We start from the raw sequence: 23,225 nt of genomic DNA on the forward strand, positions 1-23,225 counted from the left end.
CCCACCACTCCAGCAACCCTCAGTTTGTTTCCTGAGATTAAGAATTCCTCATATCAGTGAGGTCATATGATGCATGTCTTTCTCTGGGAAAATCAGGGTTTTGAATCTCTACTTGGTCACTTCATTGAGCCAGGAACACTTAATTTCGCAGCGTCCAGCAAATGAACCCCAAAGAAGAACGATTCCCATTTTAGTATGTTTAAGAGCACAGTGGTCATGTTCATGTGCAGAACTGCTCTCAAAGGAAATTCAGGGTGACCTACTGCACAGAATGAATCTGCAGCCCTAGGCAGGCTCTTCATGAGTGGCCTTGTGTTGGACCATGGTGTCCCTGATAACACAGCCCTCCTCCTTATGTGGCCATGGCTGCAGAGACCAACCAGAAATCATTAAGATGTTTTGCATGTGGGCAGATCAGTCTGATTTCCTTGTCCATTGTGTCCTGTGGCTCTGCCTTCCACAGACACTGTAGGATTAAAGCTTTCACTCGGAAGTCCCTATCATAGTCCCTGGCAATAGGCATCTGGTATACCTACTCACTGGTACAGCTGCTGCTCGACCGTTATGTGGGAAAGAACCCTCAAGGTTTCTTCCCTCCTCCAAGGAATGCATTGGCCTCACTCCAGCTTGCCCTGACTGTTGGAGAGAGGGTCTTGGTGGTGGAGGCTCTTCCCATGCCCCCAAGCATTGAGGCTTTCTGTGGCAAGCATGGCTTCAGGTTTGAGACACTCATTATGTTCCTGGACTTTCTTCTTAGAGCTGGAGCCACTTAGCATGTAGCTTGTAGGTAACTCTAATAAAAAGACCACAGTTGTGGGTGTGTCATTTTTTGGTAAGTCTGGGTCTTGAAGCCGCTCGGGTAGAGGCTTAGTCACAGCCTGAGAGCCACAGAATGCTAACTGGGGCAGCTTGGGGTCCACTTACTCTGCATTTTGTCAGCTGCCCAGGGAAGGTATTCTGGGCCTGGCAGAGCACGTAAGTCACCATACTGGAAAACTTGCTGCTCAAAGTATGGTCCACAGACCACTGTATCAGCATCACCCTGGCTGGAGCTTGTTAGAAATGTAGAATTCCAGGCCCCACTCCCAACCTCCTGAATCATGTGAGTTGTTTGTACTGAAATTTTGAGGGGCACTAATCTAGCTCATCTCCCCAATCAGCAAGATTCCTCTTAAATCCCTGATAGATATGGTCTATCAAAATTTCTTTTAGATTCTAATTTTAAAGGGCATAATCTGTAGGCCCTAAGATTTGCATAATGTCTAGATGAGAAGAAATTTCACTTGACAAATATTTAAATTATGAATTATTGATCATTTAAAAGAAGAAAATTGTGTTCCTCTACTGAGTGGCTTATTTGAAAACATAGAATTTGTCTTTTATCAGGCAAGCTAGAGGTGTGGGTTTGGGATTTTTTTTTTTTTTTTTTTGAGAAGCAGGCAGCAGCCTTATCTGTAAGATCACAGAGTAGTAAATGAAGCCTGAGATGAATGAGCTGAAAGCTAGTGTCTTTAGACAGTTATTTGACAGTGTGGGTTCTGTATGGCCAAAATCCTCTGCACAGGAACCTGAAAGACTGAGCAATATTGGTATTTGGCAGTTAATAAGAAAAAAGCAATAACCAAAGATACACACAGGAAATCAAAGGGTGAAGACAATATACCATAGAGACAACTCCTTTGATGCTGTTACACTGGCATCCATTCCCCCAAAAATATGGTGTAGTCCTACTGGCTCCAAAGATAAGTTTTAATTGTGTGATTTCAACTACATAGAGATTGTCGGTTTCTGTCCAGGATATGAAAGAAAAATGAAGGAAGACTTCTCACAACCACATTTTCCCTGAGAAGCTGATGTGACACTTCAGGGACAGCTGGTCTACCAGGGTCACTGGGACACTCCCCCCCCACCACCACCACCAGCCACCACCAAGGGAGAGAACACAAGTGAATAGCTTCCATCCCACATTCCTAACATGCTTGGTGCTTTTCCCAATTTTAAAATAATTATTATTACTCAAATAATATATAGTCATTGTCAAAAAATCAGAAAATACAAATTAGCAAAAAGACGAAAACTCAGATTCCTGCCATCTAGAAACAAGCAATAATCATAATTTGGTGTCTGCTTTTATCGATTTTTTTCTGAGCACCTGTATTACTATAGATATATATTATTAGCAAAAATAGTATTGTATATCCCATTTTCTAATTAAGCGTATATGAACTTCTTTGATATCAGTAAACTTCTACAATAGTTTGAATATATGGTATTCCATTATGTTTCTATATATTCACCAGTGCCCTGTTGTTGGTACTATAGGTTATATTTACTTTTTTGTTAATATAAACAGCATTGCCAGGATTATTTGTATACAAGTCCTTGTGTGTATATTCTTCATTATTTCCTTAGGATAAATTCCTTCAAGTGGAATTGCTGAGGTAAAACGGGTTGTTTACTTTTTCAAGCTTCTGATGCTTCCTGCCAGGTCATTCTCTAAAGGTACCATTTCACTCTCCCAGTGGCATGGATGAGAGCACCAGGGTCTCATAAAAATGGTGATTTTTGTGAATGAAAAACAATACAGATGGATACACACACACACACACACACACACACACACACACACACACACACACACACAGTAACAATGGGCAAAAGTGCTCTGAAGAGTAGGTGATAGACAGGGAGACTCCTGGGTTTTGGAGACCCACAACTTGAAGTCTTGTCTGTATTTCTCATGAAAAGTATGGTATCATTTACTGTGACATTAGGCAGTGGTACCAGCCAACAAAAGCCATCAGTACTCTGCACAGGCTTTATGGAACGTATTTCCCACTCCAGTGGACAATCTCCATCTTTATTCAACATCGGTACTGTTGGCATTAACTTCTGATGATGTTACAAGTTGGACATATTTGGGGAATATTGTGCAAAAAGCCAGGTCGTACCCACTAAAGTTTACAATATTCAGATTGGACACTGATTAAGAAAGCAGAGGATCCCACCAGTCTTCCTTCCTTCTTCCCTTCTTTTGTAAACCTTCTCTCCTTCCTCCATGTTGATCAGACTTCTCTTTTGTACAACATACTGGTTATGGAAGGGAAGGAATATTCCATCTGCTCTCACTCCCCCTTGCGATTTTATGTCACCTGGCATCTTCTGACATTGTTGTTAGTACAAAAGGGTAGTGCCACTGAGCTGTGCAGAAGACTGTTCTGTCCTTGTGAGAAGTCTTCCCTGTGTCCATTACAGGGAGAGCTGGGCTTCCTCTGTGACTCATTTTTACTGTTTCACAGCCTCAGGCTGGAGCACAGTGAGGCTGAAATGTGCGTGTGTCACAGACAACCTGGACTCAGAAGCTGGACGCGTCTTTCTATGAACTGGCATGCTTACGGAGTCACATTCTAACACTTTCTACTATCTACGGAGAACTCTGTATGAACCTCCTATTAGGGAAGGAATTTTCACAATCACATGCTCAAGTGTAACAGTAGAATTGCTGGGTTTATAATCAAGTTGAACGTCACTCCTGAGCTGCCCTCATGCCTAGCAAGTGAAGGCACAGGTGTGTTCTGCTCTGGGACCCCCGTCCCTGTGGTGCTGAGCCCAGAAGTGTTGGAACATGATCCTTTCTTGGAAACCTTCTGGCATTCCGACTTTGGTCAGGTCCCTTCCACTCTTCTTCCTTCCACCAGAAGCCCCAACTTGGCATCATCTGAGCTGGAAAGACCACCGTAGCATTACACGTTCTTCTGTGCTATGATTCATGGGGCAAGCCCTCTGCTTTAAGTTTTTAGCTTTTCTTAGCTCAGAAAGCCTTTTCTGTCTCCAAAACCCCAGCCCTTGCAATAGAGAGCCTTGCCCTTCAAGACTCTTCTCTCTGCTCTGATCTGAAAAATATATATGAATTCAGAAACTTGATTAATCGATCTATCTGCCCACACCCTCCCAGAAGCAATGAACAGCCCAGACTCTGCAGGTGAAGGGCCACAAGCCAGTAAGAAAATTGTGGGAAAGGGGAACTTTGGCTATCCTCTCTGAAATTCGTCTGCTATGTCATTTAGAACATATCTCCCACTTCATGCTTTTCTTATCTCTCTCGTGTGTGAACATCTTGCTCCCTCAGTTAGGTTGTGAGCTCTAGAAGGGACCATGTCTCCTGCTTTGCAGTCCTTGGGGCTATTAGCAAGAGGAGGCACTTCAGAGGTAAGGGAAAGCCCCAAATGGGGAATTTGGGAGATGTTTGTTCTCTTCCAAGATCTGCCATTGAGTTGCAAGTCAACAAGGTCAAGTTGCCAGACCTCATCTGTGACATGAGGAGGCTAGACTAAATGCCTCAGCCATCTCTAATTTTCTAGTCATGGCCAGTAAGCTTGCTCTTCAAAGGGCTGTAAAGTACATAATTTCTAAGGAAACAGATACAAGGACCAGGAACATGTCAGTGTCCTATTCAGATTGGTCAAGCATTTGAATATTTTATTGAATTTAGAGCCAAAAAAAGAGTCCCTAGGCTCCATTTCCTACATTGCTAGTTTGATCATGAGCAAAGCCAGCACCAGATCTCAGCACTGGTTTTTCTACTGTGGCAGTCAGGATATATTTTATAAGCACCTATGTAGTGCTTCTTCCTAGAACAGTTGTAATAGCTAATTGTTTGATTTCTCAGCATCCTGCCAAAATAATCCCTTTGTAAAACAAATCTTAATTACTATAATTGGGAGGATTCCTGCCCCCAGCCCTAGTGGTGGTAGAGGTCTGGGGTCCGTTGATAAACAAATCCTTGGGATAGCTTTTGGTTACCATCCTCCTCTTTGGTCTGTTTTGTTTTGATTGATATATTTTACGTCTCAAAACAAGAGGAATATTCTAATCCTGTTGTTTGCAAGCCCTGCTGCTTCATCTCCAAATCTGCAGAATTTTACTGAAGTCCTGGCATGGCTTTGCTACTGGTGAAAATGACAAGATATATATGAAGTGGTTGAGAACACATGGAAATTACTGAGTAGAAGAAAGGATTCTGTGTGAAATGCTAGCATCTCTTCTGTCACTTTGAGCCCTTTACCTTTATATAAGTTATTATTCTTACATTATTAAGCTTTGGACTTTGGTGTTCATCAGACCTATGTTACCTTCTCATAAACTTTCAAAATCATTACAATCCTAAGGGCTTAGATAACTATGCTAGATATGTTAAGTGTTGCTAGCTGCTTTTCTGCCTTCTAATTACATATCAACCTTCTGGTCCCCTTCCAGAATTTATGTCAAGCTGTGTCGGAGTTCGAGGTGTCTTTGTCATGACTCTCTGGTTCGTGCCTGGCCTTGGCTTCCCCACTCCTCTTCCCATCCGGAGGTTTGCTTCAGAATGGAACTTAGAAAGCCACACAAAATAAAATGGATGTCCCATTTTCAAGTGGGGGGAAAAATGCAGGGTATCTCAAGAATCTGCCTTCCTTTCTCTATTACTTCTTTCTCAATAGTGTCCTGGTTTCGAATGAGCTCAAGAGTGTGAATGAGCTCACACATCCAGACCCCTGACATTGTTTCTGCAACAGATGGTGAGAATGGAGTGAGCAGTCCGATAACTATAGTTAGAGCTGTAACAGACCTAAGGATCAGAAAGATTCCACACGGTTTTCCTCTGACAAATGAAAATAGAGGTTTTGGCTTAACCGTGTCAGCCTTATAATTCTTCAATTACAAGACAGTGCTGTGGATTCAGGCCAAAGAGAAGAGAAGCCTTTTATCCATATCATGAATGCAGTTTTTTAATCCCCTGTGTTAAAAACTCTGCCTGTCACCATGTTGCCATCAGGGTCTCACTATGCCCACCCTGCATCTACTTTTGACTTGAGCTGGGGCTGGTGCTGGGGCCAGCCTTGCCACTTTCACGGCCCAGAGTTGTAGATCAGATCAAAAGCCTTGTCAAAATCATAAAATTACTAGGAATTGAGAAAGTCTGAGATCTTATCTTAGGTGTGGGCAGGGGCAAAGGGGATTGCTTCAATTTTTTCATTAGTTCAGAGGTTCGAAAAACTAGCTTTAAAAAAAAAAAAGGACTGTATAAAAAAAAAAAAAGAAAGATGAAGGCAGGTTATTCATTACATTCTGGATGAATAGACTCTCCGGAGAAGGAATTTGGAAGCCCCTCTCTGGGAGCATTTTCTTCAGGCATTCCGGGAAGACCAGGCAGTTTAATGGGGGGGCGGTTGGCCCTTTTGTGGCACCTCACAATGCAGTGAGGTTTGTGATCACCACTCTGGAACCCCTCTGCCTCCTGCTTGTTGGCCTAATTTTTCTTCACAGTGGCAGCCCGCGCCTGGCATGTCTTTGTGGCATACCCGGTCCACTACCTCACCTGGGTGTTCTGCCACTCAGTCATGAGGGTCTGCTCGACCAAACCAAGTATCCAAGGCCCTGAATTGTTCAGTGCCATAGAGTGGGGCTTTAGAAATGCAAATAAGGAGTTTATTCAGCCTCATGCATGTGCAGTTAGAGAATGTTGAGCCAAGCTCCAGGGCCAAATTCCCTAAACCAAGCACCTACAGCATCTGGAGGTGCCCTTGGTCTGACTCTCTTAGCCTCCTGGGGGCTTATGGGGCACTGGTGCTGGCCGTTTATTCAGCTGATGGTAAATGGTTATGGCTGCCACCTTGGAAATCTCTTACGATATACCGTATTCATTACGGGTTTGTTCAATGAAGTGTCTTGCCCTGAGCTACCTGACTTCATCTTATGCATTTGCTTATCTTGTGACTCCCCCCAACTAGATTATAAGTTCTAGGAAGGCAGAGATTCTTTTATTCCCCACTGTATCCTACAGGGCCCAGCACATAGTAGGTGTTCAGTAAACACTGCTTGATCAAATAAATGATTGCAGTTGAATTGCAAATTGTCCGTGATACATGGTGGTTAAGATGGCAGAGACATCAACCCTTGCCCAGAACTTCTAGAAAGAGGTCTCTGCACTTGTTGTATCCTAAGAGTTGGCCAGGCATTCCATTTGGAATGAGAGGTCTGGACTTTCAAGCAGACATACCTGCTGCTCAGAAGCAAGTGCTTTGGGGACACGTGCTAGTTTGCCAGTTCTGGGAGGAGGGCCAACCTGGCAGGCACCAGGCAGTGGGAGACCGCATGGGAAGGCTGGTGTGAAGCCCAGGGGTGCGGAGAATGGCGGCGAGGAGTCCCGGCTCAGGCAGTCGAGTGGGAGGTCTGGCATCAGGATGTCTGTCCACAGGCGGAAGCACCTCAGTCCCCACCCACACCTTTACCAGACGACAGCTTAGGATGTCCCTGCAGCTCAGGGGTTGCCAGAAACTGCCCCCGCATAATGGTCATCCACTCACCGTAGACTCTCCTGCCCACATGGCCTGAAGGAGCTAAGCCACAGTTTCAGAGCCCAGGCACACAAACCAAGGATGGCGGGCTAGAGAGCAGAGAAGGCGCACGCGCGGACTGCGGAGACCCCACTCTCCTCCAGCTGGATGGCCCTTGTCGAATCTGTTAGTATTTCCCCTGCAACATGGGGCAAAAACACAGTGTTGCTTTAAATTAAATGAGGTAATATCTGTCAAGCCATTAGGACAGCGTCTGGCAAATAATAAGAATTTAACACATGATTATTATTGTTTAAATTGTTTTCTTTTAAACTTAAGAGACCACAAAAGGGATATACAGGAGATGTGACACACTGGGGAGAAATGTAACAAATATTCAGGTTCACAGTATACCTGTCTTATAGAAGGCCTGACTCATGCAGTTGCTTTACTTTAAGTTGGTTTTTGTTTCACATTATCAAAGGAAAAATCTAATTGTCTCTAATCCCATGGGAAAGAATCTTCCTTCTCTGCTCAGGAAGCACAGTAATCTTGAAAGCTTTGTTAATACTTGCAAATTTGTGAACAGCTCCCCTCTTCTAACCAGCCCTGGGGAAGTCTGTTGCCTGGTTCGTTTTTGGTCTGTGTCTTGCCCTAAGTGAACAGGTGCTCTCTGAGGTCCTTCGAGAAGACATGTAATAGATATGATAAAGGCAGAGCATATCCCACAGTCACGGTGTCTCTGCTTCTCCAGGGAAGCGGTAGGCTTTCCATGACAATTAATTATTCACATTTTCTCTCCTTCCCCTCAAATACTTGCTTTCCTATCTGGCTCCAGGAGGCACGTTTTCTTTGGGGTGTATATAACCCTAGCACCTAGTGACGGTTTGGAGCTGCACGCTGGGGCTCTTTGAGCCTGTTTATTTTAGGGCCTCGTGCAGTGGGCACATGCTGGTGATGGCTGGAGCATGTTAATGCCACCACTCATTCTCTTTATTCTTCTCAGGGTAGGGTTTTAGCCACTTTGATCGCCCTGGTTCACGCAGTGCAGACGGAGCTCGGGGGTCGGGTCTTCATCTTCCTTCCTTCCTTGCTTGCTCTTGGCTGCATCCCAAGCTGCCCAGGCGAGCTGGTGCTTGGTCAGACGCCTTTCTCCATGCCCCACCCTGCCCCGAGGCTGGGCATCTTGCCTTTCTGCAAAGCTGTCAACATTCACTGATCCGCGCAGGCTTCAGCATGGCCTTTGTTACTGCTCTCTGGGAAACCTTTGTGTGGCTGATAGAGGTTTCCTGACACCGAGCACCCCGACAACTCTGTCTTGGAGACTTGGAAGCTACCTCACCCGGGGCCTCTCCACATGCAGGCTTCTCACGCTTGTCTGCGAGCCTGAGAGGGCGGTTCTCATAGAAAGACCTGGGCGTGTGCCTTTGGGGAGGCGGTTTCTGGGTTATGCTTCCTCAGACACCCAGGGCCAGACAAAAGAGATGTAAATGGATGTCCAAGACAGGGAGCTATTGGCTGGCGGCTGAGAAGCCAGCCAGACAGGAGGAGGCAGGAGTGCAGCAGAGAGGGGTGAGGCAGTAGCAGTGTGGCCAGAAACGATGGGGAGGGGCGGCTGCTCATTCTGCTATGAAATAAATACAGATGAAAGGGTAAGCACACTTCTCTACAGAACCCTTGTGATTGTGCACACAGACCTCAGATGCCGTGTGACCTTGGCAGATTACTTCGCCTCTCTGTGCCTCGATTTTCTGCTCTCTAAAATGGGAACAATAATAGCACCCCCCCCCCGGGTTGTTCTAAGGATTCAATGAGTTCATATATGTAGAACGTGGAGAAAGTGGGGACCACAGTGAACATCATGCATGTGTTAAGCTAACGTCTCTCCATGTACGTGGCCACGCGCACACCCTGAGAACGGGCGCATGGTCTTAACAGGGCTGCCTCACTGCTCTGACAGTGTCTTTTCCCAAACATTCTTTTGACTCCGTATGTCCTTTTTTCCTCTCACAGAAATCATCTATAATTTTCTCAAGTAAATTTCTTCATCCCCCAAATCCTTCAAAGCCTTTCTACCTCTTTCCATTTGAACTGAGCTTTCATTAATGTTTAGCAAAGTCACATGTCCCCACTGTTGGGAGATCAGGCCACCATGAAAAAGCGAAATATGCATTTTATTTGATTGTGGTACTTTCTCCTACCTTTCCTGGAGTTACTGACTGGTGGAAAATGGCATTGTTTTGCCTTACCACTATTTTTGTTTCAACCGCACCTTCTGCTGATAATGTTCAATGAAACAGGAAGTAGTCAGGTGAGCAGAAGAGGAAACAAAGAGAAGGACCACAAGAGTCCAGGAATTCTGATTGTTTTTTAAAGCATCACGGTGAATTTTCACTGATTCAGATTTATATGGGGGGCACACATGTATTAGATAACCACATAAAAGCAAGAATACAGTCTAAAGGTAACTGATCCATCCTTAAAATTCAGCCCACAAGCTCAGCAGTGCACAGGTCCCACTGCTAACAGGACATCCCTCCTGGAAGTCATTCCGGCATCTCACGCCAACATGGCCAAAGTGGAACTCCTTATCTTTACCCACAAATCTGCCCTGCTTCCTCTATTCCATATCTCTTACTTACGTGTCAGGATCCAACCAGAAACATCAAGGTACACTCCTCTCCTGCTTTTCCTGCTCCCCACCCCAGGCCTGTGGGCTCCAAGCCAAGTCACCTGTGCTTCCTAATTAGCCTGGGAATCTGTGCCTTTTCTGAACACCCACTGACTCCTCCTATACCTGTAAGTATTGCTGTATAACAACCACCCCCAAACAGTGGCTTAAACAACAGTCATTTCTTGTTTCTCATATATCTTGGGTCAGCTGCTCTAGAGCAGGCACAGCGAGGTGGCTCTTACCATGTTTCTGTGGGTGTCTGAGGTTGGCTAATACAGACTGGGCTCAGCTTGGGCAGCTGTGATCCATGTATATCTCTTCCTGCTTTCTGGCACCAATGGGCTAGCTTCTCATGGACATGTCAGAAGCACAAGAAGGCAGGCCCAAACACACGTCACCACTGTGTCTTTCTGTTGGCCACAGTTAGGCATATGGTCGATGGTGTCCGAAGTCAAAGGGTGGGGAAATGCACTTCACCCAATAGTGGGAGGAACTATAAAGTCCCAGGGCAGAGAGCAAGGAGACAGGGCAAGATAAAGAATGAGGGCCAATAATGCAATCTCCTCTACTGCCAAGTCTGGTGATTTTTTGTCTAGACTGTTTACTCATCTTCTGACTTCTTACTTTGCTCCCCCGACTACTGCCCCGCGTCCCTTTATTAAAACTTTCCACTGCCCCTTATCACTACCAAATTGAGCTGAAGCCCTCTATAACTTGGTGCTAGTCCATTTTTCCTGCTGCATCTGTTGCCATGTTTCAGAATTACTCACCACCCCCTTCCAAATGTGCTTGTTTTTTTGTACAGTTCTGTGCCTTCATAAACCATCTTCCCTCTTCCTGCAGTGATCTCCCCCATGTTTGAGGTTATTATGAGTGAGATGTTTACCCTTCAAGGCCCAGTTCACGTGGTGCCTCCTCCAGAAAACCTCCCCAGAAGCACTCTGGAGGAAACGTTGCTCCTTCCTTTGTCCCGTGGTAGTAAATTGGAATTACATCATGCTCATATTTAACTCATACAAATTCAAGACTACATGCTCAGCCAGAGGGGGCGGGGGTTGAACAATGCCCTACCATTCTAGTCCATGATCATGGAAGTACTAAGACTTGACTTTGCTTTTACCTTGGTCATCCTTATGTTTCAGAAGCCTCTTGTAGGGTGAAAGGCACAGCCTGCTGAGTGGGGTCTAGTGCTTACTGATGCAAGACTATTCTTTTATAACACAAGCCATTCAGCCAGAGGAACACCTATCTGGCTGCATCGTCTTGCTGCAAGTAGGACCTTCAGTGCTATATTGGAAATTCAAGGGACTCACCTGGGTGTTCTGCCACTCAGTCATGAGGGTCTGCTCGACCAAACCAGGGGTAATATTGTCTCTGGGTAATTTTTACTTCAGGGTGACTTTAGAATCTCACCCCTGCCTAAAATGCTACTCTACTGTATTTCCTAGAGGCACATATCAGATTGAATTTTAATTTTTTGTGACTGTGTTTATGAAGTTATTTGTGGCTTATGGTTCTTCAGAGGGCTACTGCTGTGGGTGTGCAGGTTGTACACTGCACAACTCTAAGGGAGCAGCACTATTCACACTGGAGGCTATGTAAACAGACTCCCATAAGACTCGATGATACCAGCTTCCTTGTCTCTCCAGTGCCTGATACATATTGATTGCTCAACAAATGTGTAAATAAATGAGTAAATAAGAAAGGCAACAACAAACTGAATTAACTATTCCCAAGTGAAATAATTTAACAAAGTTGAGATGAAAATTCAGACAGGTTTTGATCCAACAAAATTGAAACTATATTATCACAGATGAATATGATGAAATATACCTGCAAGCCCATTTGGCATGTCTTGCAAAGCTAGAAAAAAAATTATCCTGTAAATTGATTGAGGTTATTGTTCCTAAAAAGCACATCACACTTCTCAAACATTATTGACTGCATGATTGACTTCTACCTAATACCCTAGTGGACATTGTGAGGCATGTGTGTGATGACAGATCTACATTCTAGCTGAATCTAGCCCCCCAAGTCACAATAGACCTAAAGATTTCTTGATTTCCCTTGGATGAGTCGTAAAGCCTGTAAAGATGCAAATAGAGTCACCTTTTAAAAGAACAAGCCTCTGATCATGTTATCTGAGAAAATATGCTGAATATTTCTGAATTAGAAATATGCCAGTGTGGCCAGCAAACTATTCACCCTGCAGGATAGTGTTGCCAAGTTAAATGGCCAACTTCACCCTTGGAATTCAGTGCTTCCAGATGTTCTTTCTGCCAGAGACATCGGGAGGGTAAACAAACCATTCAAGATGTGTGGGCTTCTGGGTGGACGTGGCCTGAGAAGAAGCCCAAAGACAGCATTCCACAGACAGCAATGGTCCCACCATGCTCCCCCAGCCCAAACCACAGCCCCAGTAAGTGGCCTCAGCAAGAACACTGTGCCTCCTACCCTGCCTCACCCCTGTGTTCCTCCGTATCGTTCTTTCCAGCAGCTAGATGGTCACAACCAGACCACCCCAGCATCAGTCCACTGTTGGCCGTATGCCTCTCCAGCCAGGGCTTTATCTGTCAGCACAGCACCTAGCATGAGGCATGAAGAAAGGATTCCATAAATGTTTGTGAAGTGAACGAACAAGAAAAACCAATGCAAAAAGCAAATCCGAGGAGTGCAGTGGTAGAGGGACCATTTGGGGGGTAAGGCACTGCAGTTGCTTTGGGAAATATTAAATGGTATACCCTGAACGCGACAGCATCTTTTCTAATGGCCGTGTTATCCCTTCCAGATCAGTGGAGATTTGACTGGAAGTACACTCAACCTGGTGCAGTACGGGGGGCGGTTCTCCTAGCCCTGCCCACTTTGGGGGCTATTCCTAGCAATAATACTTCTCTCGTGTTTGGGCTGCCAGGGTTTTTGTGGGCAAACTTGGGATCCGAAAATCCTAATGATCGCGGAGTCAGTTCAGTGAGCCCTTAGCTTCTCTTCCTGTCACTGCCTTGCTTGTCATCACAGGATACTTTTAATGACATAGTCATCGTTTGTTTTTCTTCTTGTGCCTCTAGGTGAGCTCTCGGTGGAGGAGGCGCAGGACCCTTTCCTGGTTAGCATCCACATTATTGCAGACCCGGGGGAATCCCAACCCCTGCAGGAGGCCATCGACAAGGTCTTGGCTTGGATCCACCCAGACCTGCAGCTCTTCCGGGTCTCAGAAAGGCGGGCGTCCCGGCGGCGGCGGAAGCCCTGGAAGGTGGCGCAGCCGGCGCTGGCCGTGGTTCTCTTCCTTCAGGAGGAGTATGGCGAGGAGCAGATCCTGCAGCTGCACCGCACGCTGCAGCGGCCGCCCTGGCGCCACCACCACACGGAGCGCGTGCCCGGCAGGTTCCTGCCCTACCTGCCCTGCAGCCAGGACTTCTTCACGCTGGCCCCCGGGACCGCGCTGTGGGCCATTCGGCCCGTGCACTACGGCAAGGAAATCGTGCGCTTCACCATCTACTGTCGCCATGACAACTACGCCGACATCCTCAAGTTCTACGAGCTGATCCTCCGGCGCAGCCCCAGCCAGAGGAAGACGGACTTCTGCATCTTCCCCATTTTCTCCAATCTGGATGTGGACATCCAGTTCTCCCTGAAAAGGCTACCCTGTGACCAGACCCCCGTCCCCACCGACTCCTCGGTGCTGGAGTTCCGGGTCAAGGACATCGGTGAGCTCGTGCCTCTCTTGCCCAACCCCTGCAGCCCCATCAGTGAGGGCCGCTGGCAGACAGAGGACCTCGACGGGAACAAGATCCTCCTGCAGGTACCTGGGGGAAGTCTGTCTTTCTGTCTGTGTCTACCTCCCTGTCTGTTGGGGGGTTGGGGAACAGAGAAACAAGTGGGTTGGCTCTGCCAGAAACCCCAGTTACCCCAGTACCAGGTAAAGAGCAATGAGTTAAGAAAAAGGAGGGATCCGTGGCCCCCTGTCTGGCTCTTAGACAAAGTCAAGGTGTCCGGATGCTGCCTAAACAGAAGAGGCATCAAGGGCTCTTTGCGTTGGTTGTTTTCACTTGGCTGCCTTGGCTGTGTGCCTCAGCAAGCAACTGCCAGGTCCTCCGTGGCGCCTCTTCACCTGCTGTTTGAGCCGCCACTGAATGCTTGTGGTCCCTGGGGATTGCAGATGAGCTTATATCCGAGGGACCTCGCTATTTAAGATTCCTGAATCTACTCCCTCACACGTAGGGAGTTTTTACCAGTGTATTCTTCACTTCCACAAAGAACCTTCAGGAAAACCCAGCTCTCAGAAAACTGTAGAATATATTGAGTTCTTTCCTCCCGTGCCTCCCCACCATCCATCCATCCACCCTTCTGCTAGGCAGTAAGTAGGTTGTTAAAATCCAGTGATCACTTAAGAAATTACTTTCTCATAAATATTCTAAGAAGTAAGCGATGCCTTTGGAGTTTTTGGTTTCAGTAAGCTTGGGAAGAGGTGAATGAGTACATTTTAAGGGAACGGGTGTAGTAAACTGCCCTGTTCCTCTGTAGTTAATCCTTCATTCAGTTCCTGGACCCCTTTTCTCCTCCCATCCTTCCAGTGGTTGCCTGACACTCTTTCAGGATCATTCATTATTAATTAATTATCGAGAATTCAAAATTCAGCACATAGACTTAAGAATGTCCCACGCCTGGTCCGACCTGATAAATGCTTTCTAAACCCAGGCTTTCTGGAATTAGCATGTAAAACAAGTCCAAGCATATAGGACTTCGGTTTTTGTTTTGTTTTGTTTTGTTTTAAACGTCTGGCTCAGGCATCTCTGTTTTCCCATTTAGCTACCTGGAAGGAGAAGGTTGATAGTGCATTAAGGGCCATTATCTTGAAAGGTGCTGATCGTAGTTACTGAAATCACAAGTAGTTACTCAAATCACTCAAACCACAGCTTCATAGTTTTACTTGATTTTGACATCAAACATCAGAACTGTAATCCACATATCACAAAATGAAGTGAGAACTTGGCACATGTCAAAAAACTGGTTAAAACTACAGCCGGGCCACTTTGCTCAAGTCAGAAAGGTCACCTCTGAGACATTTACTGTTTATAGGACACAGATAATTTTTTGATTTTCCTTTGACTATACAGATAAGAAACTAAATATCACTTTATTCAGTGAACCGAATGCTAGCTTGCATTTGCTCTATAGTCTTTTTTGAAATGTGAGAACAAAATTTTTCTGTGTTTGAAGACTCACAATGCCGTATGCAAAATATCATGCAGTTAAATAAGTAAAAGTAAATGGAAGGATTTTGTTTATACTAAAAGACCAAAATAAATAAATGTGATTGTTTTGAAGGGACTTCTTCCTTTTTTGGCAGTAATTAGAATACTTTTTCGCTCGATGCCTGTAATAACGTAAGTGAAAGAACAAAGTATAAAAACTTGGCCTGGACCATGCTCAAAGGAACCATTGAAAGAATATTTCGAAGAAGAATCACACATTTAAATGGTTATAAAATCTGTACAGGTGGAGGCTTTTGAAGTTCGAGCATTAAAGTGTGAAAAGAGTAGGAAAAAAGATTTGTATCTTGGGTCTCAAGAATGCAGGTCTTTGTTCAATATAGTAATATGTCGAGGAGGTAAATTAATGTGGACAGAAATGACTAATAGCCCCCTCATAATTCTTGATGATGACCCATTTGTATAGGTTACTGGGACTGAATTACTGCAGAGAGCAACCTTCTGCTCTAGCATGAAATATGCACCTGCTTGGCTCTTTAACTTACTTCTAAGTATAAAAATTTATGTCTCAGTCTTTAGCAAAATTAAGATATTTAAGTCATGGAGAGGGACCCCACTGAGAGAATGCCTTTTAACCACATCGTCCTTAGCAGTATATGTTTCCTGAGTTATATTTTCAATTATAATTTTTAATATAAATGTTTTTGTTCAGTTGGGTGGAGTTATACGCTGGAACGCATCTTAGTAGTTTTTAGTTGCTTGCTTAAAATATAGATAGAATTTTATTTCCTCATCCTGCCCCATGAACATTCCATATTCCAGAGACCTCCTCCTCTGATTTAATTCCTCTGGAAGACAAAAGATGAAAGGTTTTTTCTGGGGGCTACGCAGCCTTTTATAAGAATTTGGAATGTTTTTGACCTAAGATCTGTTAAGATGGAAAGAAAGACTTCCTCCTCCTAAAACTCTTTCTTGGCACTGCCTGATCGGGGGGGGGGGGGAAGCAAGGAAGAGGAGGGTGGGGAGTTGCTAGCATCAGAAGTTGCCCAAGATCCCTCTGGAAAAATGCATCCTAGAAATTTGCATTAATGCTCGATGATGCTAAAGTGCAGCTTTTTGGAGTCATGGTCCATGTTCTGTGAATCTTTCCATATCCTGTAAAGCTAAACTAACATTGTGCCTTGGACCCAACAGGTTCTCTTTATATGTTTCCCTTTACTTTTTTTTTTTAAGATTTTATTTATTTATTTGACAGAGAGAGACAGAGCAGGAACACAAGCAGGGGGAGTGGGAGAGGGAGAAGCAGGCTTCCCGCTGAGCAGGGAGCCCGATGCGGGGCTCGATCCCAGGACCCTGGGATCATGACCTGAGCCTAAGGCAGATGCTCAACGACTGAGCCACCCAGGCGCCCGATGTTTCCCTTTACTTTTTATTGAAGAATAGTATAAATAATATATGGAAAAGTGCATATATCATAAACACACAGCTCAATGAATTTATACAAATTGAACATTTGTGTAAGCAGCACCCAGCTGAAGAAACGGAACAAAGAAACAGAAGAGAAGGCCTCTCCCCAACTCCTGTTGGGGATGCTCTTCCTGTAAATGACGCCCTTCCCTTAAATGAACATATTAATTACTCTATTTTGCACAAAAGGGGGAAGAAGTACCTAGTCAAATGGGGAATGTGTGTATGTTATCTTTTTTTTGTACTTATAAGTAGAGCTCACATTTTAAAAAAGATTTAAGATAGCTGACAAGAAGTGGCCATTTAAATTTAAAATTTGAATTAATTAAAATGCAAAATTCAGTTTCTCTGTCTTACTAAATCCATTTCTCTGTCTTAATACAAAAGACATTTTCTCAGTCCTAAACCACACATGGCTAGTGGCTACCATAATGGGTAGCACAGATGTAGAAAATTTCCATCATTACAGAAAGTTCTGTTGGACAACATTCTTCCATCAATAGTCCCCATATTTGACTTGAAGTTCTCTAGCAGCAGAAACAAAGTGTACAATCATCAATGATAGGATTTAGGGTCCATGAGGTAAAAGTACACCATGTTTAAGATGCACAAGTACTCCTGGTTCTGAGTCCTGGGAGAAGTGCCCCCCACTTTCCCGTGTCCACAGTGGAGTCAACAGCCCACCTTCAGCAGTACCTCTAGAATAACTGCACCAAGGCCTCACAAACCTCTTTCTTATATGGTGCCTGCAGAGTGGGCCACGGTGCCTGGCCAAGTGTAGCGCAGCAAAACCACTGCACAGAGGAACGGTGGGCAAAACAAAGTGGTCCCCACCACTCCTAAGGACTTGGCTTAATCCCAGAGGGAGGGATACATCTTCAGATAATCTCCCCAGATTTGTTTTCTCTTAGGCAGGCTTTTGGTACATAGTTAACAGTGAGCTTGGCTTTCTTATTCCCTGCCAAGTGCCTGTAGTACACCTGTACCATGTAGCTGGTCAAGCAGAGTCATAGGTCCTGCACCTCAGCCAATCTGAGTCGTGTGCTGACATCTTCTTAGTGAGCTCCCAGGAACCTGATAAGGGCACAGGCCTCAGTGGAAGGCTACTTGCCTCCTTTAGAGGCCTGCCATGGGAATGCCATGCGCTGGGCCAAAGCTCTCCTTAAGAAATGATTCGGGGTCCCCCCCGAACACACAGACAAAAGCACAGCTGAGGGCCCAAAGCTCAGTCCCACAACGAGAATGCAACTGCAGCTGTAGGCTGGGAGATGTTGAAAGCAGGTGGCTCTGCATCGTCAGAGAAACAAGGTAATTTAACAATGGCGTCTAAGTCTTTGAAAGTCTCTTTTCATGGAGGATGGTCACCAGCTGTTTGTGTCTCCATAAGGCAAAAGAGGAAATTAGTTTAAAACAAAAGGATTTAAGTAAGATGTAAAAGGCAAGAAATCTGACACACAGAATTGTTAAGAGTTGCCAGGCTCAACATCTGGGACTTTCTTCGCTGGAGAGCTTTTAAGGTCTCATCCACGCCAACTAGTTTGTCTTCTTCACAAAGCAAGGGGCTTGACTAGACAGTCCATCTCGGGATACCAGGAACACCAGCGCTGTTGAGGGCGGGGAGACAGATGCTGATGGGGATGCAATCGAGGGACTGAGTGGGCTCCAGAGACTTCGTAAAAATGTTCCACTGGGGTAAAATACACATAACAATAAAACTTAACCATCCTAACCATCTTTAAGTGTACAGTTCAGTTAAGTACTTCACACTCTTGTGCAAATATCACCACCACCATCTCCAAACTCCAGCACTCTTTCCATCCTGCAAAACTGAAACTCTACCCATTAAACAACCCCCACTTCCTCCACCCCCAGCCCCTGGCAACCAGCACTCTGCTTTCTGTCTCAAATGAATTTGACTACTCTAGGTAGCTCACATAAGTGGAATCATACAGTATTTGTCTTTCCATAACTGTCTTATTTCACTCAGCATAATGTCTTCAAGGTTCATCCATGTGTTAGCACAGGTTAGGATTTCCTTCCTTCCTAGGTCTAATATTCCATTTAAGAATATGCCGCATTTTGTTTATCCACTCATCTGTTGATGGACACTGGAGTTGCATCCCCCTTTGGGCTATTGTGAATAATGCTGCTATGAACATGGATGTACAAATATCTTTTGGAGTTCCTACTTTTACTTCTTTCGGGCATATACCCAGAAGTGCAATTGCCAGGTCCGATGGTAATTTCGTGTTTGATTTTTTGTAGGGAGGAACTACCATACTGTTTTCCATAGCAACTGTGCCATTTTCTACTTCTGCCAACAATGCACAGGGTGAGACTTATTTTTTAAGAAAGCAGAGAAAGGCTTGCTCTTTGTGAGGTCACAGCAAATCATTCTTCTACTTTATGAGGTTGGAAAGAACAGAGCAAACATTGAAGTGAGGCTTGTTTTGTTATGATTCACCCCATGCACTCCAGAACTAGACTCTACAGCAGAAATTTTGAACCTGCCGTCCTTGGACCCCAAGCACAGTTTGTGTGCATGTGTTTATGTGCATTACTGGAAAAGGTGCATCAGATCTGTCTCTTTCAACATTAAGACTCTCCAGAGGCTTCTTGCAGCCCTTGCAATTCCTTCCAGATCTTCACCAAGGCCTAAGGCTTTACATCAGCTGGCCACTACTTACCTCTCAAGCTTTATCTCCCACTTCCCTCCCCTCTTGCTCCCTTATGCCTTCCACACTGGCCTACTTTCTGTTCCTCAGATGTAGCAAGCTCACTCCTGCCTCAGGACCTTTGCACCTACTGTTCTGTCCACCTGGAATGATCTCCTCCAAGATCGTCACATGGCAGGTTCCTTCTCATCATTCAGGTTTCAGAGATGCCTTCTCTGTCTGCCCCAATTAAAGTAGCTCCCTTTCTCTGACCCCGGCACTCTCTATTATATTATCTTTTTTTTTCTTCACTTACTACTATCCAAAATTATTTTGTATATGTATCTGTTTTCTTGTATATTATCTGTCTCTAATAGATTGTCAAATGAATGAATAAATGAATGAATGAATGAATTTGAGGTTAGGGAAGGGGACCTAGAGCCATGAATCTCAAATGGGTGCATAACCACCCTACAGCCTCTTATGTCTGGGTTGTGATCCCATGTTGAAGGAAGAGACTTTGGCCAACATTTACTGGACAGCCCCTCTGTACCAACACTGTCCCTCCCTACTCCCTTCAGCAGCTCACCATCCAGTGGAGGCAGCAGTCATGCAAACCAAAAAATCCAGCAGAATGTTCCAGGTGCTGTGATTTAAATTACTCCTACAGGGCAGTGTGTGGCACAGGCTTTGCAGAGTCAGATGTATTGGGGTTGGACCCTAACTCTCTTAACTTACTAGCTGAGTGACACCAGGCATGTGACATTGCATTGCTAAGACTGTTTTCTAATCTGAACAGTTGGGATACTAATTCTTACCTTGCAGAGTTACTCAGACACTTAGAAAGAATGCCTTTGAGGTGCCACTCAGCACCCATGAACCAGTGAACGGTAGCTGTCGTTACACAAAGGGTGGGTTGGTTGATGCTGGCCAGGGGCCAGAGGGTCACGAGAGGCTTCTTAGCAGAACCGATGCCTGAGCTGAGCTGAGCTGAGGGTGGCCATGGGTCCGGGATATCCAGGGGAGCCCCAGGACAGCAACAGGCACAAAGGCCCAGGCAGAGCTGCTGGACCCCGGGGCAGTGGTCAGGGTTCTGGGCTGCCATCAGAGGGCAGGGGGGCACCTGGGGAGAAACCAACCCAAGAAAAGGCAAACTGGGGGCGCCTGGGTGGCTCAGTCGTTAAGCGTCTGCCTTCGGCTCAGGTCATGATCCTGGGGTCCTGGGATCGAGCCCCGCATCGGGCTCCCTGCTTCGCGGGAAGCCTGCTTCTCCCTCTGCCCCTTCACCACACTTGTGCTGTCTCTCTCTCTCACTCTTGCTGTCTCTCAAATAAATAGATAAAATCATTAAAAAAAAAAAAAAAGGCAAACCATTCTTTGGATGCTCAGGACAAAAACGCCAGAGTCATTTTGAGGTTTTCCTGTGTTTATTCCACTTGCAGAATACATGCAGAATCTGCCCGCTTCTCGCCACTGCCACCTCTGCCACTGGCCACTGGCATTGCCCCAGGAGCCCCTGAGCGGCTCTTTATTTCCGCAGCCCATTCTCCACTGCACAGCTGGAGGACCCTTCAAAGCATACGTGAGACCTACACCTCCTTGGCCCAGACCCCGGGGGCCGCCCGTCCCATCCTGCATCCAATATGAGCTGTTTCCCGGGTGGCCGGCAGGCCCAGTGCTGCGCTGTTCTCGCCTCTCCCACCTCACTCTGCCCAGCCCCCTGCCTCGCTGTCCACCCTTCAGAATACCCTGGGCCTCTCCGTCCCCTCTGCCTAGGCCACCACCGCCCTCCCCCTCCCCCACCCCCACCCCAGTGACCACATGGCTGCTCCCGCAGGCCCCTGGGTCTCCACTCCATGAGCCCTCCTGAGCAAGGCCTGCCCGGCCACCCTGTCCCCTAGGCTCTCAAGCGCAGACTCACCAGCAGCCCTGCTCCCGGCCCTGCTTGCTCTTCCTCCTTTTAACATGCTCTATGTTGACTCAACGTTAGCACCTTGAGGGCAGCGACTCTATTTGATTTGCCCACTGGTGTATCCCTCGTGCCCCGAATAGTGTCTGGCACAGATCCAACACTCGGTGTTCGAATGCGTAAAAGAAGGAAAGACGGAAGGGGGGAGAAGGGGGAGACTTGGGGCGGTTTCGGGCCTGCCCGGTGGAGGCAGACTGCGGAGCAGCAGAAGCCTGGGCATGGCTGCTAGGAGGAGACGGAGGACAAGGGGGGACGCAGAGGGACCAGGGCCCAGAGGAGGACATCAGGCCGGGAGGCACAGAGGGGAGCACTCACTGGGCCGTGGTATATGCTGGCCGACTCCAGTGGGACTTGAGCCATGGAACATTGGGCAGAGGGCAAAGAGGAAGTGTGGATGGCCTCCCCTGGCCTCTCCCTGCCCCTCACGCCAGGGCCCACTTCTCTTCCACACAGAGAACAGCGGTCATGCTGACAGGAGCCCCGCTGCCCCTCCATCAGGCCATGGGAGCGGCCTTCTCCCAGGGGAGCCTAGAAGAGGAAGGGAGGGCCCAGCCAGCGTCTCTGCGAAAGCCAAAGACACACACAGCAGTAGTATGGCGCCTCTGCTCCTAGCTCCCAGAAACAGGGGCAGACCATCTCCAGTTGGTCAGCTTTTTGCCTGGGTGTGAGCAGACACAGGGAAGAGTTTAGCCCAGAAGTAATCACGATGTGATCATGAATATTAATTGCTCGCTGAGAAGGTGCTACTGGGGCTAACTACTCCGGTACCTTACTTTACCCTCTAGGCATTTCTACCAAAGGGGACCATACGAACCCTGACCCTGCAGATGCCCACCCTGAGATTTAGATCCGGTAACTGCCGCTCCCAGTTATTATTGGGTCAGGGGCCAGCAATGATCCTAGACACATCTCACTCATGAGTGCATGTTGGTTGTGCTGTCCCCTGTCCTTTTCTGGGGGACCCAGTAGGGGCCTAGACATTCCTTCTGCCAGTGCTTCTCAAACTTCAGCAGGCATGAAAATCGCAGATTCCTGGGGCCCACCTACAGAGATCCTGGTCCAGGAGGTGCAGGGTGGGGACTGAGATCCTGCATTTCCGGCCAGCTCCCGGTGCTGCTGCTGGTCACTCTCTCTGCACCTTCACCAGGCACAGTGTATTCTCAGGTGGGACTACCCAGTTGTTGCTTCACGTTTGATTACCACTGCCCGGGGCACGTTCACCTTTTAAAGTGTATTATAATTATACTTAAGAGCAGGAATAGAACATCAAGAGCACAAGTTGCAAGTTGATGGTGATCGTGTCCCAGTATACACATGTATTGAAGCATTCATTATGTCGTACAACTGAAATTAATATAACGTTACATGTCAGCTGTATATCAATTTTTTAAAAAGGAGAAAAGTCAAGTCACAGGTAGTGTCTAGAAGGTGAACAGAGCTTCCTAAAACTGTTTTCTTTTTGTTTTGTATTCATCTGAATGGAATTGCTATTGTACTTTTTGCCACTTTATTTTTTTTATTTTATTATGTTAATATTAATCACCTACATTACATAATTAGTTTCTGATGTAGTGTTCCATGATTCATTGTTTGCATATAACACCCAGTGCGCCATTCACTACGTGCCCTCTTTAATACCCCTCACCAGGCTAACCCATCCCCCCTCCCCCCTAGAACCCTCAATTTGTTTCTAAAGTCCATAGTCTCTCATGATTCGACTCCCCATCCAATTTCCCCCCTTCATTTTTCCCTTCCTGCTATCTTTTTTTTTTTTCTTTACCATATGATGTATTATTTGTTTCAGAGGTACAGGTCTGTGATTCAACAGTCTTACACAATACACAGCACTCACCATAGCACATACCCTCCCCAATGTCTATCTCCCAGCCACCCCTTCCCTCTCCACCCCCCACCACTCCAGCAACCCTCAGCTTG

General features: G+C 46.2%; 1 protein-coding gene across 2 annotated transcripts in view; it reads left to right on the forward strand.

Annotated features, from left to right (window-relative positions):
• The window catches only part of FAM124A (family with sequence similarity 124 member A), a 113,088-nt gene that overhangs the window by 14,659 nt on the left and 75,204 nt on the right, over positions 1-23,225 (forward strand). For both annotated transcript variants that reach the window (XM_073894606.1, XM_025874882.2), the window contains one exon: positions 13,056-13,789. In XM_073894606.1, coding sequence (XP_073750707.1) covers positions 13,056-13,789 — 734 coding nt within the window. The remainder of the gene's footprint in view (positions 1-13,055; positions 13,790-23,225) is intronic.

This window comes from Callorhinus ursinus, unplaced genomic scaffold, assembly GCF_003265705.2.
Source record: "Callorhinus ursinus isolate GAN/ISIS: 27379988/994484 unplaced genomic scaffold, GSC_fseal_2.0 scaffold7, whole genome shotgun sequence".
In the NCBI taxonomy this organism is placed as follows: domain Eukaryota; kingdom Metazoa; phylum Chordata; class Mammalia; order Carnivora; family Otariidae; genus Callorhinus; species Callorhinus ursinus.